Genomic DNA, 16855 nt, shown 5'->3' on the forward strand with positions numbered 1-16855 from the left:
TGCACAGTGGTGCCCTGTCAGCAGAATCACCTTCCTCCATGCAAGGAACCTTTCCATTCATGGACCTCAGAATGCCAGGTTCAAGGGAGTGGCAACAGGATGCAGGTCTCTTGTTGTCTTGTGCAGCTTCCTAAGGCATCTGATGGGCCACTGTGAGAAGCAGGAAGCTGGGTTAGATGGGCCTCTGGTCAGATCCAGTGGGACTTCCTGTGTTCTTATGGACCTCTCCTGTTCATTGACGGTGCTTCTGTCAATGGGGCACCATTGCAATGAAGCTCTAGAATCTGAGTATCCACTTTTTCTTTTCTTGTATGCAGTTTGTGAAGACTAAGACTCATTTGCTTAAGTTCATTTGCTTATTTGATTCCTTTAATTGGGTGGCAGCCCTTAAAAAAGTATTTCTGGGCTGGTGAGCTCTGTGGACCTACTTGCAAGTCTGAAAAGGGCCCAAAGCCCATCTCTATTAAGTAAGCAAAGTCTTCATTCATCCTTGCCCTCCTCCTCCTCCTCTAAGATCATAATCTTCAATTGCGCCTTCTTGGAAGCAAGCAAATGCACTTGCTCTGGAATGCTGAAAAATGACAGATCCTCACAGTCAGCATTTTCTAGCAAGCCCTGGGCAAGATTCAGATCCCGTGGCCTCGACCAACCTTGAGAGGTGGGAAAGCCACCTTATCTTCATTGCTAGGCTTGACTTCACCAAACAGCAACACTCCATCATACATGTCTTTTTTTCCCAAGGAAGATTTGAAAGCATCTTCAATCTTGTCCTCCTGTGAACTATCTGGGGGAGGGAAGGGGGGAAACTCTGTCTGCTGAACCAAAAAAGCGCAAAGTAAAAAAAGCAGTTCGTCAAAATAAAGAAATCTCTCCTCTTGATGGGCGAAATCAAACAAGTGAACCTAGGAAGAAGCACAGCCCGAAAAAACTGCTGTTGTTTCGTTCTCCAGAAATCTGGCGCTCCCCTTTCTGTGTGCGCTGTCCTTTCTCGCAGAAGTGTTTCATGTGGGAGCCACTCTTTGTGAAGATCTACGGATAAAGCCGTGGCTGCGATCCAAAGACATTCATGGCTCCCGGCAATCTATATTCCTTTAACATAATTATATCCTTGTGCGGGATAAATCTAGGAGAAGATGAAAAAAGCCCGTGTTGGGAGAAGGAAGCTGAATGCCAGCAGGACTCTCCATGCTCTTTTTTTTTCATGCTCCAGCTAATTGGGAACAGAGAAATTTTTCCCAAACGCAAGATTATTAGATAACCTGCCTGGGAGGGTTTTCTTTCTCTCTGTAAAGATGCATATGTGAATGTGCAGATACAGTTATAATGTGAGGGCTTCTCTGAAGGGTATGGAAGGCCCTGTGTTGTGTTCCCTAGAGTCTCATATCTCCCCTGTCACATGCCCACAACCACTGTCTTGTGGATCCTCTGCAGGGAGTCTTATGGCCAAATCCTATCCAACTTTCCAGCACTGATACAGCCACAATGCAGCCCCAAAGTAAGGAACAAAAGGTTCCCTTACCTTGGGGAGGCCTCCATGAGTGCCCCCCACCACAGGATTCAGTGCACACGCTATTGGCACAGCTGCATCAGCACTGGAAAATTGGATTGGATTGGGCCCTTACTTGGCTTGGAAATTTCTTTGAAATTTCTAGGTTTCTTGGAAAATGGAGTCACAGCTCGTGATCCAATTACTCACAGCTCGTGAGAAATTAAATGAGTTCTTTGCATCTGTCTTCACGGCAGAAGACCTCGGGCAGATACCGCTGCCCGAACGGCCCCTCCTGACCGAGGAGTTAAGTCAGATAGAGGTTAAAAGAGAAGATGTTTCAGACCTCATTGATAAATTAAAGATCAATAAGTCACCGGGCCCTGATGGCATCCACCCAAGGGTTATTAAGGAATTGAAGAATGAAGTTGCAGACCTCTTGACTAAGGTATGCAACTTGTCCCTCAAAACGGCCATGGTGCCAGAAGATTGGAGGATAGCAAATGTCACGCCTATTTTTAAAAAGGGAAAGAGGGGGGACCCGGGAAACTATAGGCCGGTCAGCCTAACATCTATACCGGGTAAGATGGTGGAATGCCTCATCAAAGATAGGATCTCAAAACACATAGACGAACACATGAGGGAGAGTCAGCATGGCTTCTGTAAGGGTAAGTCTTGCCTCACGAACCTTATAGAATTCTTTGAAAAGGTCAACAGGCATGTGGATGCGGGAGAACCCGTGGACATTATATATCTGGACTTTCAGAAGGCGTTTGACACGGTCCCTCACCAAAGGCTACTGAAAAACTCCACAGTCAGGGAATTAGAGGACAGGTCCTCTTGTGGATTGAGAACTGGTTGGAGGCCAGGAAGCAGAGAGTGGGTGTCAATGGGCAATTTTCACAATGGAGAGAGGTGAAAAGCGGTGTGCCCCAAGGATCTGTCCTGGGACCAGTGCTTTTCAACCTCTTCATAAATGACCTGGAGACAGGGTTGAGCAGTGAAGTGGCTAAGTTTGCAGACGATACCAAACTTTTCCGAGTGGTGAAGACCAGAAGTGATTGTGAGGAGCTCCAGAAGGATCTCTCCAGACTGGCAGAATGGGCAGCAAAATGGCAGATGCGCTTCAATGTCAGTAAGTGTAAAGTCATGCACATTGGGGCAAAAAATCAAAACATTAGATATAGGCTGATGGGTTCTGAGCTGTCTGTGACAGATCAGGAGAGAGATCTTGGGGTGGTGGTGGACAGGTCGATGAAAGTGTCGACCCAATGTGCGGAGGCAGTGAAGAAGGCCAATTCTATGCTTAGGATCATTAGGAAGGGTATTGAGAACAAAACGGCTAGTATTATAATGCCGTTGTACAAATCTATGGTAAGGCCACACCTATTGTGTCCAGTTCTGGTTGCCGCATCTCAAAAAAGACATAGTGGAAATGGAAAAGGTGCAAAAGAGAGTGACTAAGAGATTACGGGGCTGGGGCACCTTCCTTATGAGGAAAGGCTACGGCCTTTGGGTCTCTTCAGCCTAGAAAAGAGACGCCTGAGGGGGGACATGATTGAGACATACAAAATTATGCAGGGGATGGACAGAGTGGATAGGGAGATGCTCTTTACACTCTCACATAATACCAGAACCAGGGGACATCCGCTAAAATTGAGTGTTGGGCGGATTAGGGCAGACAAAAGAAAATATTTCTTTACTGTTTACTCAGCGTGTGGTTGGTCTGTGGAACTCCTTGCCACAGGATGTGGTGATGGCGTCTATCCTAGACGCCTTTAAAAGGGGATTGGACAAGTTTCTGGAGGAAAAATCCATTACGGGGTACAAGCCATGATGTGTATGCGCAACCTCCTGATTTTAGAAATGGGCTATGTCAGAATGCCAGATGCAAGGGAGGGTGCCAGGATGAGGTCTCTTGTTATCTGGTATGCTCCCTGGGGTATTTGGTGGGCCGCTGTGAGATACAGGAAGCTGGACTAGATGGGCCTCTGGCCTGATCCAGTGGGGCTGTTCTTATGTTCTTAACTACAATTCCCAGAATGCCTTGCAGGTCTCTTGTTATCAGGTGTGCTCCCTGGGGCATTGGGTGGGCCGCTGTGAGATACAGGAAGCTGGACTAGATGGGCCTCTGGCCTGACCCAGTGGGGCTGTTCTTATGTTCTTAACTACAATTCCCAGGAAGCCTTGCAGGTCTCTTGTTATCTGGTGTGCTCCCTGGGGCATTTGGTGGGCTGCTGTGAGGTACAGGAAGCTGGACTAGATGGGCCTATGGCCTGATCCAGTGGGGCTGTTCTTATGTTCTTATGTTCTTATGATCCAAGGGTCTGACTCGCATCTCCCAAAAGTGATCTCAGGTCTCTCTCAAAGCTCCACTGTTTTTCCTACGCTGGTAAAGGGGAAGGGGCAGTCAGTACCCTCTGCAAGGTTAGACATAGCCCAGGGACCTTAGTTGCTGACTCCTCCACACACTCTAGAACAGTGGTTCCCAACCTGTGATCCGGGGACCACAGGTGGTCCATGAGACCCTAAGAAGTGGTCCACAAGGTCTCGAAAAAAAGAATGATCACCTTTGATCACTTTCAGTGTCTTGCCAAGTGGGCGCTCCCCCATGAACCACTGAAGTGTCTGCTGTGGCTATAGGTATTCCATTCTTCACCCTCTCGGATGGTCCAGTGCTTGCTGAAGTGCCAGCTGCAGGGGGGGTTCATTCCCCATACTTTCTGCTGGTCTGTGGAGGAGCACTCACTCAGCGAGATGCTTCCCCATGGACCACTAGAGAGAATGGACCCTCCACAGCTGACATTTCCATTGTCTTGCCTAGCACTCCCCCATGGGCTACAAAATTGAATTGTATTTTTTGTGTGTGTGTTGGGGATGGAGGGGGTTGCATGTGGTCCACGACAATTCCAATGTTTGCCTCAGTGGTCTGCAGGCTCCTAACGGAACCACTGCTCTAGAATAATGCCATCTTTTTATTGTATGATAAATATGCAGTTGCTGCAGGAACTGTGAACATGTGTCGTCCCCCCCCCCACGCATGAACTAGCTCTTCCCCCACCCAGCTAATGTGAATTTAAATTTTCCCTATAAAAAAAACAGTATTGTATCGAAAGTAGCCAAGATCTCCAGCTGCTTTGCTCTGGTTGCTGGCTGCAGAGCTGGGGGTGGGTGTTTTTGAATAGGAGAGAGTGTTTTTGAACACACTTTGGTGTCTCGTGGGTAGAGGAGGGGGAAAGAAAAGGCTCCCAGCTGGGAGTGTGGCTGCACTACCATGAAACAGGTGGCAGGTACAAAGGTGGGCTTCAGTTCTCCTCCTTGTCACTGGAGAGAAGTGCATTCCTCTGCTGCACATTAATCACAGTCTCTCTTCTGCACCAGCTACACAGCCCCACTCTCTGTCTGCACATTTTTGAAATGCAAACAAGTGATTCTCTGCCACCAGCAACCACATACATTGGCACTACTTCCACACTGAACAGAAAATCGCATTTTTTTTCTTAGCATTTGGAAAAATTCTCCCTGGGAAGACTCCCTTTTTCTGGGGCTGGCTGAGAAAAGGTGCCCTTTGGACATTCGATATGTACATATGAAGTGCTGGGGGAAACACATAAGCAATAAAGTAGAAAAAAAATTAAACACCTCTCTGCCGGGACCTTTAAAGCCACCTCTAAATCTAATCGTATTAACTGAGTGGAGTTCAGCTGGCCTAAAGGAGCTTGGAGGCTCATGACTGTAGAGGGGATTCAGTGCAAATGTGTCGGATTTCTCCCTGGCAGGCAAAGGTTTGTGACAGTAATTCTTGTGTGACCTTTAGATTACAACTTTCGTTCTTTAAAAAGAACTGATGTATTCATTTCATTATTTTGGTTGCTTTTTATTCCTTTTTTGAAAGCAGTTTGTTAACTCAGACCACATTTGAGGCCTGGGCTTCATTTTAGGGCCATTATGGAAATAAAATATCAGAATTCAGCACCTGAGGCTCTAGCACCAGTCAGGCATGAAATGCTACGACCGAGGAGTGCGAGGCCTGAGGCTCACCTCTCTTGGCAAAAGCAGTTCCTGGTTTGGAGAGACGCCATTGCCCAGTGGTTGCTTGCACCTGTTGCATGCAGGTTTAGTCTTCCGTCAGTCTTGCTGCCATCTCTGGGAGGAATGTGCAATGGTGAATGTGTGCTGATTGCTGGGGAGGACTGGTTTTATTTGAAGGAGGGATGAATGGGAAAGGAAACACAGCATTTGGGAAGCCTTCTCCCACACTGCTATGGAGGATTCCACAACAGAGAGCTCTCCCCAATGGCTGGGGTGTGTGTGTGTGTTTCTGAGAAGTTCCAGGGAGAGGCACCAGTGGTCCCAGGGACCTTGGTGTGTGGAGCACTTTGGGGTTGTTCCTTGGCAGACCTACCCCAGAGGGTAATCATAGAGACATGCCTCTGGTGCAGCCTGTCTAGGGTTGCCAACTCCAGCTGAAGCTATTCCTGAATATATCTTTTTTTCCAAACTCCAGGAAATTTCTGGAGGCCCTGATAAAAAATCCCAAGGATTGCTTTTTGCTGTTATGCGTAGTTCCCAAAAGTCTTTGACATAAGAACATAAGAACAGCCCCACTGGATCAGGCCATAGGCCCATCTGGTCCAGCTTCCTGTATCGCACAGCGGCCCACCAAATGCCCCAGGGAGCACACCAGATAACAAGAAGACCTGCAAGGCCTCCTGGGAATTGTAGTTTAAGAACATAAGAAGAGCCCCACTGGATCAGGCCATAGGCCCATCTAGTCCAGCTTCCTGTATCTCACAGCGGTCCACCAAATGCCCCAGGGAGCACACCAGATAACAAGAGACCTGCAAGGCTTCCTGGGAATTGTAGTTTAAGAACATAAGAAGAGCCCCACTGGATCAGGCCATAGGCCCATCTGGTCCAGCTTCCTGTATCGCACAGCGGTCCACCAAATGCCCCAGGGAGCACACCAGATAACAAGAGACCTCATCCTGGTGCTCTCCCTTGCATTCTGACATAGCCCATTTGGTTGCACATACACATCATGGCTTGTACCCCATAATGGATTTTTCCTCCAGAAACTTGTCCAATCCCCTTTTAAAGGCATCTAGGCTAGACGCCATCACCACATCCTGTGGCAAGGAGTTCCACAGACCGACCACACGCTGAGTAAAGAAATATTTTCTTTTGTCTGTCCTAACCCGCCCAACACTCAATTTTAGTGGATGTCCCCTGGTTCTGGTGTTGTGTGAGAGGGGAAAGAACCTCCCTCTGTCCACTCTGTCCATCCCCTGCATAATTTTGTATGTCTCAATCATGTCCCCCCTCAGGCGTCTCTTTTCTAGGCTGAAGAGGTCCAAACGCCGTAGCCTTTCCTCATAAGGAAGGTGCCCCAGCCGCCTAATCATCTTAGTTGCTCTCTTTTGCACCTTTTCCATTTCCACTATGTCTTTTTTGAGATGCGGCGACCAGAACTGGACACAATACTCCAGGTGTGGTATACTTGACAGTTGTGCCGATTCTAGAAATATGAATGAATTACACAACATGTAATTTCTGTTCATTTGGGCATTTGCAGTCCCTTCGGCTCCACCAGAGAACGTGTCGGCTGAAGCCGTGAGCTCTACTCAGATCCTCTTGACGTGGATGGCTGTGCCTGAGCATGAGCAGAATGGGCTTATTCTTGGCTACAAGGTACAAGTACAATTTGTAGTGTGCTCTTGAGATGTGCTCATATCTATATGAATGACTTTATGATCTGCATATCATGTGGAGTGCAGAAGTCCTAGCAGTTGAACAAGGTCATCATGAAACCTCCTCCAGTTCTATATGCAATCCACCAGAATTTGAGCATCAACTTTTGTTCTAAGCAATTCAAGGGACAATCTTAATTTAGAGCTGGAAGACGCTATCAGGACAATCAAGTAGGGCCTTTCTTACTGGAGTGGACCACTGAGGACTTCAGGCAGAAGATGAAGAGGCAGGGAGGGGTCCCTTTCCAGCACAAGTTGCTTGTTTGCAGGTTGAACATGTGAAAAACAGAATACCATAAAAGCCACCAGTTGAGGATAGTGTAGTTTCTTTGATCTTTTATTTATCTAAGATAGTCCCTTAATAGGTACTAGTGGCTAGACTATAGTAATTTGATGGCTGGTTGCTATTAGCAACAGGGCATGACAGTTCCTGGCAACCTCTCCTAATACAAGCAAGCGAAAATCCTGTCTGAAACCTCATAGCTGCTGCTGGCCAGTGTGAACATCCTGAGCCAGATCAACCAATGGCCTGACTTGGCAATGAGCAGCTTCCTGAGTTCCTGGTACTGTTGTGGGGTGGTGAATGTGAGACCGGTGTTTTGCCCTGTGTGTGTGTGTGAGAGAGAGAGAGAGAGAGAGAGAGAGAGAGAGGCATTCTGAATCTGGATTTGAAAATTAGCCAGCAAAAGAGACTGGCTGAGATTGCAAGGGGCATGCAGGTTGCTTGGGGGGAATTGATGCTGCTTTCCATATTAGCATAGTCTGTGTTGATGTGTGCCTCTTCTCTCTTGCACTGCGCATATATTTCTGAATAAAACATTATTGTAAAAATGCCACACTACTCTCTCTCACAAAGGAAGCAATTCCTTCTCAAAATGTTGTCTCTGAAACATCCTTCCGACCAGAGAAGTGGAGTAACCTGTTTCTCAATATTCTTTTTTTCTGCAGATTTTGTTCAGAGCCAAAGATGTGGAAAACAAGCTACGTAGTCAGCTAGTGAGAGGGAACCACACCCTTTCGGTCCTCCTTGCCGGCCTACGGAAGTACCTGCTTTACGAGATCCAGGTGCTGGCGTTCACACGTATCGGGGACGGCGTTCCCAGCACTCCTCCGGTCATTGAGAGAACTAAGGATGATGGTGAGTGGCTGGGTCATTGGGGCCTTCCAGTTTGAGGATGAGGACCACTTCTGATATCCAGACTTTTAAGAACACCACTTTAGCAGCCTCTTGGCTTGATTACGCGTTTAATCTTTAAAGATCCAAATCCTCCCCTAATGTAAACAGGCAGAGTCCTATTAACTTCTTGCTGAGAATCTGCTCCCAAAATCATGGTCTCCCCCCCCCCCCCGGGGGTAATTGACAAAAAGACTATTTCACTCTAAAACCTTATATTTTATAGCCAGTTCCTGCCTGAAGCAAATTTTTACAGCCCAATTATGAACTCCTACAGAAATCCAATCATAGCAATAAAAAAAAAAGCTGCAGCATAATAGGATGTGATAAACAAACCTAACTGTGAAGGAATGTGAGGGAGTTGTGGAGTCTTCTTTCCCAGGAGTGTGCCTACCCCAGCCTTAACAAAAGAATAATGAAATGACTTTTTTGCAAAATGAACGTAAACGTTATTTTGTGCTTCTCTCCAGTGCTTTCCCCGAGCCATAGAATTCCCGTTTAGACTTTGACATATTGAAGTTGTTCTGGAATGGAATGAGGGCGCATGTGTTTATTCACCACATGGATGTCGAGATAGTGCACTGCTCTAAACAGGGCCAGATTTAGGGATGGGTGACCCAGGCAGCTGCCTGAGAGAGCAGGCTTGGGAGCGCCACGCAGTTCTGCTGCCCTTAAAATTAAAAAGCGTCTGCAAGATTAGAGGAAACAAATGGGTATTTATTTGCTTATCTGTGGCATGAATAGTTGCAGATGTGTATATCCTTGTACACAAGTCAGTCACTTTGGACATGACAAGGATAAGTCAAGCATGCCAAGTGTGAATCAGAGACATGAAAGGGGCTACAAATGCAGTGGAAAAATAAAGTACACAAATGCATGGTGAACGAAAGACATTCTTTGCCTGGGGTACCATTGGCTTCATGGGTGGTCTTGGCTCTAGGGTCGGAAGCCACATTTTTGCAAACCCAACTGCTGACCCCTCCCAGCCCCAAACATCAAGGACATGGCAATAGCAATGTACGGATAAGTGCTGAGAGAGGGCAACTTCAAGTAGTTTTTAGCCCAAGGGACACTGGTGTCTCAGCAGATGGGACAGCAGTACACAGATCTAGGAGTTCCTGGGGAACAGAGCCTCACTTTCCTAACCCCACGTGTGTTGCTCTGAGCACCTTGGAGGAAAGATGGATAAGCAAATGTGGCAGGGCATTCTTAGGTTCTTGTTTGACAAACCATTTTATCATCTTCCTTGTGCTGCCCTTGTTGGCAAATGGTGCTATTTGTTCTTCCATCCCCACACAGCCCTGACATAAGCCAGCTTGATTCTTCCTTGATCAATTTAATTAAAAGCATCATAGGCGAGGCGCAAGATGAGATTTCAGCTTAAGGAGAACATTGATGCCTCCGAATTTGGAAATTATCATTAGCTCTCCCTGGCGACCTTGATATAGGTAATTTGGCTGCCTGCCTGCCATCTGCAGTGGCTGCAGTTGATCTTCCACTGGTGCTCGTGGCCAAACCGAGATGCTCAGTACATGAAACGAAGAGGCCATTCAGATTGTGAGCTATCAATGTGACTGGAGAATGAGATTCATCTTCAGCAACTGTGGAATGTATTTATTTCAATGATTCATATCCTGCCTTTCCACCCTAATAAACAGAGGAATGACATAGAAGATCACCTCTCCCTCTCAAGGTAATTTAACATCCCCACTGTATATGATACACATGTAAGAACCAGAGTTCTGAAATGCCTTTAAACTTCAATCTGCCCTTCAGAGACATTCCTTGTTAAAAAGTAAGCTACTCTGAAGCCTTTTAAGACACCAGCAACTAGATTCAATAACATACCCAGCATTTAGCTTGTTGCCATTAAAGTTGATCTTCTGCAAATAAAATAAACCTGGGGTAGAATTTTCAACCCAGTCATGCCAACCATCTCCAAAGGGGTGAAAAAAGGATATCTTTTCACTGGAGCTTGATTTCTATGTATCTATTTATCTATTGCTTGCATAGTGACTGGGTCCCTGGGGAGAACAGGACATAGCTACCCTGGGTCCCTTTGGGGAGAAGGGCGAGGTATAAATAAAGTTTATTATGACTGAGAGCTGGTAATCGTTGTTTAACAACCATGTATTGATTACTGATTCTTTACACAAGTTCTCCATGAGGCTCACAAAAAATAATTTGTCATGGAGACAGCAGCTTTGGTGTGCTTGCCCAGCTGCAGCGCCTGGAACTCAGGACCATGCTGATGGTACTTGCTTATTAGATTGTGGCCAGGTAACGAGGTCAAGAGTATTTAGAAGGGCAGGTCTATATTTCTGTTTAAAACTTGAGTGCATGATAGTCATTTTGGTTTTCATCTTGGTTGTTGCAGCTCCGGGCCCTCCGGTGAGATTGGTGTTTCCTGAGGTGAGACTCAACTCTGTACGGATCGTGTGGCAGCCACCAGAAGAGCCCAATGGAATTATTCTTGGTAAGCAAACACAACAACAACAACTACTACTACTACTGAATAGAAGCATGGAAGTGAAGGCATTGACCATGAGTGTGTGTCTGTATTTGTGTGTTTGTGATGATAGGAAAACAATCTAGGGTTCTTTGGCAGAAGTCAGCAGAATGGAGATCAAATAGAACTGAGTGAAGTTCAGACGGGACAGAGAAATCTGCCTATCCCCAAGAACACTGTATTTTTTAAGTAGTTCAGTGGATTTTACTGGCTAATGCTGTGCCCCTAAGCTGCTTTTTGCCCAATGCCAAAAACAGCTTAACTTGTCCAAAAAGGCCAAGGCTGACTTCTATGAAAGAAATTCTGAACCAGTGAATGCCACCTCATGGCCTCTTGAGTATCTCAGTATCTCAAGTCATACCTAACTTGGAATACTGTGTGCAGCTCTGAGCGTCGTATGGTAAGAAGAGTACTGGCAAGCTGGAGCATGTTCAGACAAGGGCAACATAGTGTGACATTTGGAAACCAAGTTCTTTGAGGAACAGTTAAAAAAACTTGAGATGCCTAGGGGGAGATGATAGCCATCTTCAAGTATCTGAAGAGCTGTCATTTAGAAGAAGGGGAGAATTGCTCTTTGTGACTCCTGAGGGCATGACTGACGCCGACAGGAAATGCATTCAGGTGAGACATGAGAATTCCCTAAAAATAAGTGCTGTCCAGCCTCTGAACAGTCTGTTCCCTGCAGTTGTGACACCGCAGGTCAAATTCTAACCCCTCTTGGCCATCCTGGCATTACACCAGGCTGCTTAGTTTGCATCAGTGATTTTGCTGGTGCAGATCCAAGTAGCCTCATTGGGGGGGAGGGGCACGACATGGGGTAAGGGGGAAAAATCTCCTTACTCTGAGTTGCGCTCCAATTGGCACCTACCTTGTGCTGAATACACTTGGCTTTCCTCTTCCAGTGCAGTTAGGATTGGGCTGTGAGTCTCAGAGTTCAACAGAACTTACTCCCAGATAAGTGTGTACCCCTTAAGTGGTTCTTTACTAAGAGCACGTGTTCTTTGCTTCTGTAACAGAGAGCTCCTTTGAACCCATCCCACTGCCCGGCTAGTGTTGCTTCCTCCTCTTTATGTCTTGCCTCAACCTGCAACGTATTGCAATATCTGTCAGAGCCTCTCTCAAGAATCAGATGTGGAGTTGGATACAGTTCAAGTCAGCAAATTGGTGTTTTGATCTCATGTTGCACCTTCAGCCTTTGAAATGCAAAGTGGTAAAAATCAACAAACGACATCTGAGCAACTTTAATCTCTCAATATTATTCACGGAGTGTCCTCTCCCCCCAAAAAGAAATTCTGCAACAAATTAATAGATGTCTGTCTGCTCAGGTGCATTGCAGCTGCTGCAGACTGGTGTTGTGGATTCACTTCTGATGGTCTTTGTCTGGTGATAAGAAGCACAGGACAACATAAGCGTCATGGGGAAAGCCATGCCGACCTGTTTGCTTTTGAGGAAACAAGTGGCTACCTTGGAGGGAGCCAACATTTAAGCAGTGCATTAAACTGTTGAATTTTATTTGGTTCTGAAAGTGCAGATATGCCACAACTTGCTTGCTTTTGTACAAAAACCATTTTGAGTCATCCTCGAAGCCCTTGTGAAGCTCAGCATCTAAAGAAGGGCTCCCAGTGGTCTGAAAAGGGTCAGGATCAGGTTTATGTGGACCAAAACAATGGTGGAAATGAGTGGGACTTTCTCATTTGCCAGGCCATGGGCAGGCGCCAGAAATCATGATGCAAAGAGAGCAACAATCCCTCCCCTTCACAGCGATGGCCTGTAGCTTAGATGCCTTTCAAATGCCAGGGCAGTTCTAGTAACAGCTATTAGACATGATAAATAAGTGAAACTCCCTGGTTAGAGATGGAATTGTGTACCAGATGTTGAGGACAAACAGCAGAAGAGCTGGTTGTCCTTGTGCTCTCCTTGCAATCTTCCCAATGACATCAGCCAGGCCATGGTTGGAACCTGAACACTGGGCCAGACGGACCTTTGTCCTGCTCTTCAAGGTGGGCTCTTGTGCTCTTCTTTGCCCTTCCTGACTTGCATGCAGATCTTTGGCTGCCAACAAGAACAATCCCTCAGTCGGCCTTCTCTTTAGCTCTTTTATCACATTGGCTGAGCGCATAATGATATCAGCCAATCAGAAATTGTGTTTCTGCTTATGAAGCTCATAAAGAGAGCTTCCTATCAGGATGAGGGCCATAGAAATCTGGAGAATTAGAAGTATCTGCATTCTTGTGTAAGCATTTCAAGGTCCTATGAATTATTACTTTTCCCCTTCCGAGACAGTTTTTCATCATGATAACTTATTTTTCCACACACTTGCATCTTCCTATGGCCTGAAGAAGAGTCTTATTGCCACAGTCACATAGCCATTCTCTACTCTGATAAGCATTCCTTTGTTTTTGCCTTGTGAGTTTCTTTACCGTGTTCAGCAGTCTTTTGAGTTTTTTTTTTTAATACGAAGTTGCTATTGCTCATGTCTTAATGGCCTTTAAAATGCCTATTGCGTTTATTGCTACGATGCTTCTGTAGCCCCAGGGCATACATTAATTTCTCTTTGAACACTTTCCATTTACCTCTATTGATTTCTCTGGTTTGATTCTAACCAGCATTTTCACCCGTCTTTTCTCCTTTTTGTATGCCCCACATATTATTTGATGGAGTGATCTGCCTTTTGCCATTATTGCCATCTGGAGGCCTAATTCATCCAACCGCCATATGTGACTGTTTTTCAGTCTGTGTAGTTGCCACCTTTCCCCTAATAGAAATTCAGTCTTCTGAAATTTCAAGTGGCGAACTTCCATGTGTGTTTGCCCTCCTTAAGCACAGACCACCAGTTTGCCCACAATGAGTGGTGTGGGTTGTGACAAAGTCACCATCTACAAACTGAGAGGGGTGTACACCAATGAGTATAAAGAGGCTAAATGGTCATGAGTCTGGGGGAGGGACAACCAGGAGGAGGAAGTAATCTCCCTCAGAGTACGGGAAGACTCAAGAGTGAGTCCACTGTCCAGCAGATGAGGTTCCAGGACCTACCATTTCCCTTGGGTGCTCTTGTCAAGCAGTGTTCCCCAGGACACCCCCATCATTGCCTTTTACTTATAGAACCGGACAAATATCCTGCTCCCCATCACAAGAGCACACAAAGAACGTGGGGCTTTCATTGACCACACGGGACCACGTGGTGGCTGAATAAGTTAGTCTTTAGTGGGTAATCGCTGGAAAACAGACTTTGCACACCTCCAGCTCTTTCTGTGTAGTGGGGGCAAGCAGCAATTGTATATGTTAACACAGGCTTGCAAACAAGGCCACAAAAGTAACTAGCCCCCACCCCCTGGCTTTCTACGAGCCTGCTTGTCCACATTTGTCCCTTCATCAACACTGCCAGCACACAGAAGACATGCATGAGTGCTGGCATTAGATTTTGCCGTTAATAGCTATTGGCTAGCAGGTTTAGTTCAGCATAACTAGCTGTTGAAGTTACTAACTGTTTGTGTAATGTAGCGAAGGCTTGTGTATTTACTGTCCACTACATCCATTCCTGTGCAAGGAGATCCCCATAAGGGGCTTTGTTCCCTCTTCTGTTGGCTCTCTGCTGGATGTGTACAGTCACCACACCACCACCTGTGGCAGCTGTTCCTGATGAAGAGAGACCTTCCCATACCTCACATAAAAGATTCCATTGGCCTGTTCCTCTCCAGTTCGTGTCACAGAGGCTCTCTGTGGGAGAAGCCTGCATGCGAGGCCTGGATTTCGTAGCAGCTGAGCTCATTGCAGCAGGAGGAAAGGTTCAGCCGAACCCTGTGGACACCCCTTTCTCCGTGCACAGAGCTGTGCAAGTGGACAGCATGAAGTCACTCCCTTTATTCCAGCACTTCACGCAGCTGTTTATAACGGAGCAACAGAATGAGTGTTTGAGTGCTCTAATAGCTGAATATGTGATTTTTATTGATCCCTGACATGCTTGACTTGAAGGGGAACAGAGCAAGAAATGAAACGTGTTGGAAATGATGTTCTCTTGATAGCATCTGTACTTGCACGTTAGTTACACTCTGGATGCAGGCAGGTTCCCTGTCATATTCTGCCTTCTCCCTCCAAGCATCATGCATTCTCTTGTTTTGATGGCGTTCTGATTTAAAATTTATCTCCAGTTTTAATGCTTGCATGCCACTCTGTGTCGCTCTCCCATATTCTGCTTCCCCCTGCCTTACGTTCCTTTCCTGTCCCAGCTGGGAGTCTCTGTGGCTTTGGTTGTGCTTTCTGCACATGTACAGAAACTGGGGAAAGGTCAGAACACATCTCTTCAGCTTATCCCCCAATGTGCTCTTTGATTCGTAGGCTTTAAAAATCATTAAATAAAACTCTGTCGCTTTTGTTAAATTGGACCTGGGTTTCCCAGTGCAGAATGTAAGATGCATACCTACACAGCAACCTAACATTTACAAAGGGTAAAGCTAAATATATTCAAAATTGGGTCTGTCTGTTTCTCTCTCGCTCTCTGGCTGTCGTAGAAGCTGTGGGTAGTTAATGATCTCTTAAGTTTGTGCTCTTTTTTTATGGGAACGTCTAACAGCATCCAGCTGGTACAATGTTTTCCTAATGTTTGCGTTAACATATTGCAAATTCCAGAGGAACTGGGTAGACCCTTTCAGTCTTTTCTTTTTAAGTCAGCCATCAATTTCTTAACAAAATGCAGAACCTGTATACTTCATGAGAGATGATGCAACCTCTAGATAGTATCCAGGGTGGGAATGTAGTCACAAGCAGGAAAGCTTCTGAAGAATCTCATCTGGATATATTTCCCCAAATATTGGAGTTTTGGAGTAGAGTTCAGTTATTTTTGTCTTTCCCTCCTCTACAAAACCAATGGGCATGGGTGAAACACATCAGAACAGCAATTTTGAAGTATTGACAGTCTTTCTGCACTCTCCTGTGCATTAATAAAACGCCGCACAAAATAATATTGATATAGTCCTGTGCACAATTCCATCAAGACTACTTTTTCTGCAGTGTTTTACCAGTGCACTTATGTGTACCTGTAGCAGGTGGAGGAGGAGGCAAGAATACAGCGTACAGAAAGAACTTGGGGAAACTGTTCTTATTCCAGAATTAAAGTTAGAAATTCCCATAGTTTATTGGGAAGCCAGGAGGACTAGAAACGGGGCAAAGGAATGAGACCGGCAAAATCTTTCCAGTCCAATTCAGAAGAAGATTTGATGATCTCATAGCTTTTCCTGGCGCCTACTTGTGGCTCAGGTGCTCTGGCAAGGTTACACACTTGGTAGTTTGGTTTTATGGAGCCAAGTTTGAATATATATGGCCTTCTAATCTCTTGTCTGTGTGTTTCCCAGTTCCAAGACGGGCCTCAACCACTACTGGGCTTGCTCTCAAATCTTGTCTGTTGTAATTTGAGTATCAACGAAATGCGGTCCTCTCCGTTGGCACCCCAGACGCAGCAAGGGACGTGAGACGTGACTCACAGTGACACATTGACTGGGGGGAAAGAGAAGCATCTACTTTCCCATTCAGCTGCCACAAATTATCATGTTTCCCCCGGGGGGGGGGGAGAAGACAGAGACATATAGGGAGAGGACAGGTTATCCATAAAAGCATCACGAGCCCCACTACACACAATTAGCACCATCTGTGTCTCAATCAAATTTTAAAAGTTTGCAGAGGAATGCGTAGCACGTACAGAATTGCCTCTGCAAAGAGCTCAGTGAATCCTCTTTTATCACCTCTGGCCTCGATCACATATATGTATGGCAGTCAGTGTCCCCTTCAGCAGGAGATGGATGATAACACCCATCTCATGTTCCTGCTGCCACCAGCATCCTTTTTCTCTTCTCCATCCCTTGATCTTGCCCTCTCTTTTCAGCTTCTTTTCTCTTGTTGCAATTGTAATATGGTGAGTATAGGATCTGCAGCAGGGATGCACA

General features: G+C 46.0%; 1 protein-coding gene across 1 annotated transcript in view; it reads left to right on the plus strand.

Annotated features, from left to right (window-relative positions):
• Positions 1-16855, plus strand: part of SDK1 (sidekick cell adhesion molecule 1) — a 478937-nt gene that overhangs the window by 384939 nt on the left and 77143 nt on the right. Inside the window, exons 26-28 of the mRNA XM_066640872.1 lie at positions 7062-7177; positions 8185-8374; positions 10788-10886. Of these exons, the coding sequence (XP_066496969.1) occupies positions 7062-7177; positions 8185-8374; positions 10788-10886 (405 nt within the window). The remainder of the gene's footprint in view (positions 1-7061; positions 7178-8184; positions 8375-10787; positions 10887-16855) is intronic.

This window comes from Tiliqua scincoides, chromosome 13 (genome assembly GCF_035046505.1).
Source record: "Tiliqua scincoides isolate rTilSci1 chromosome 13, rTilSci1.hap2, whole genome shotgun sequence".
NCBI lineage: Eukaryota > Metazoa > Chordata > Lepidosauria > Squamata > Scincidae > Tiliqua > Tiliqua scincoides.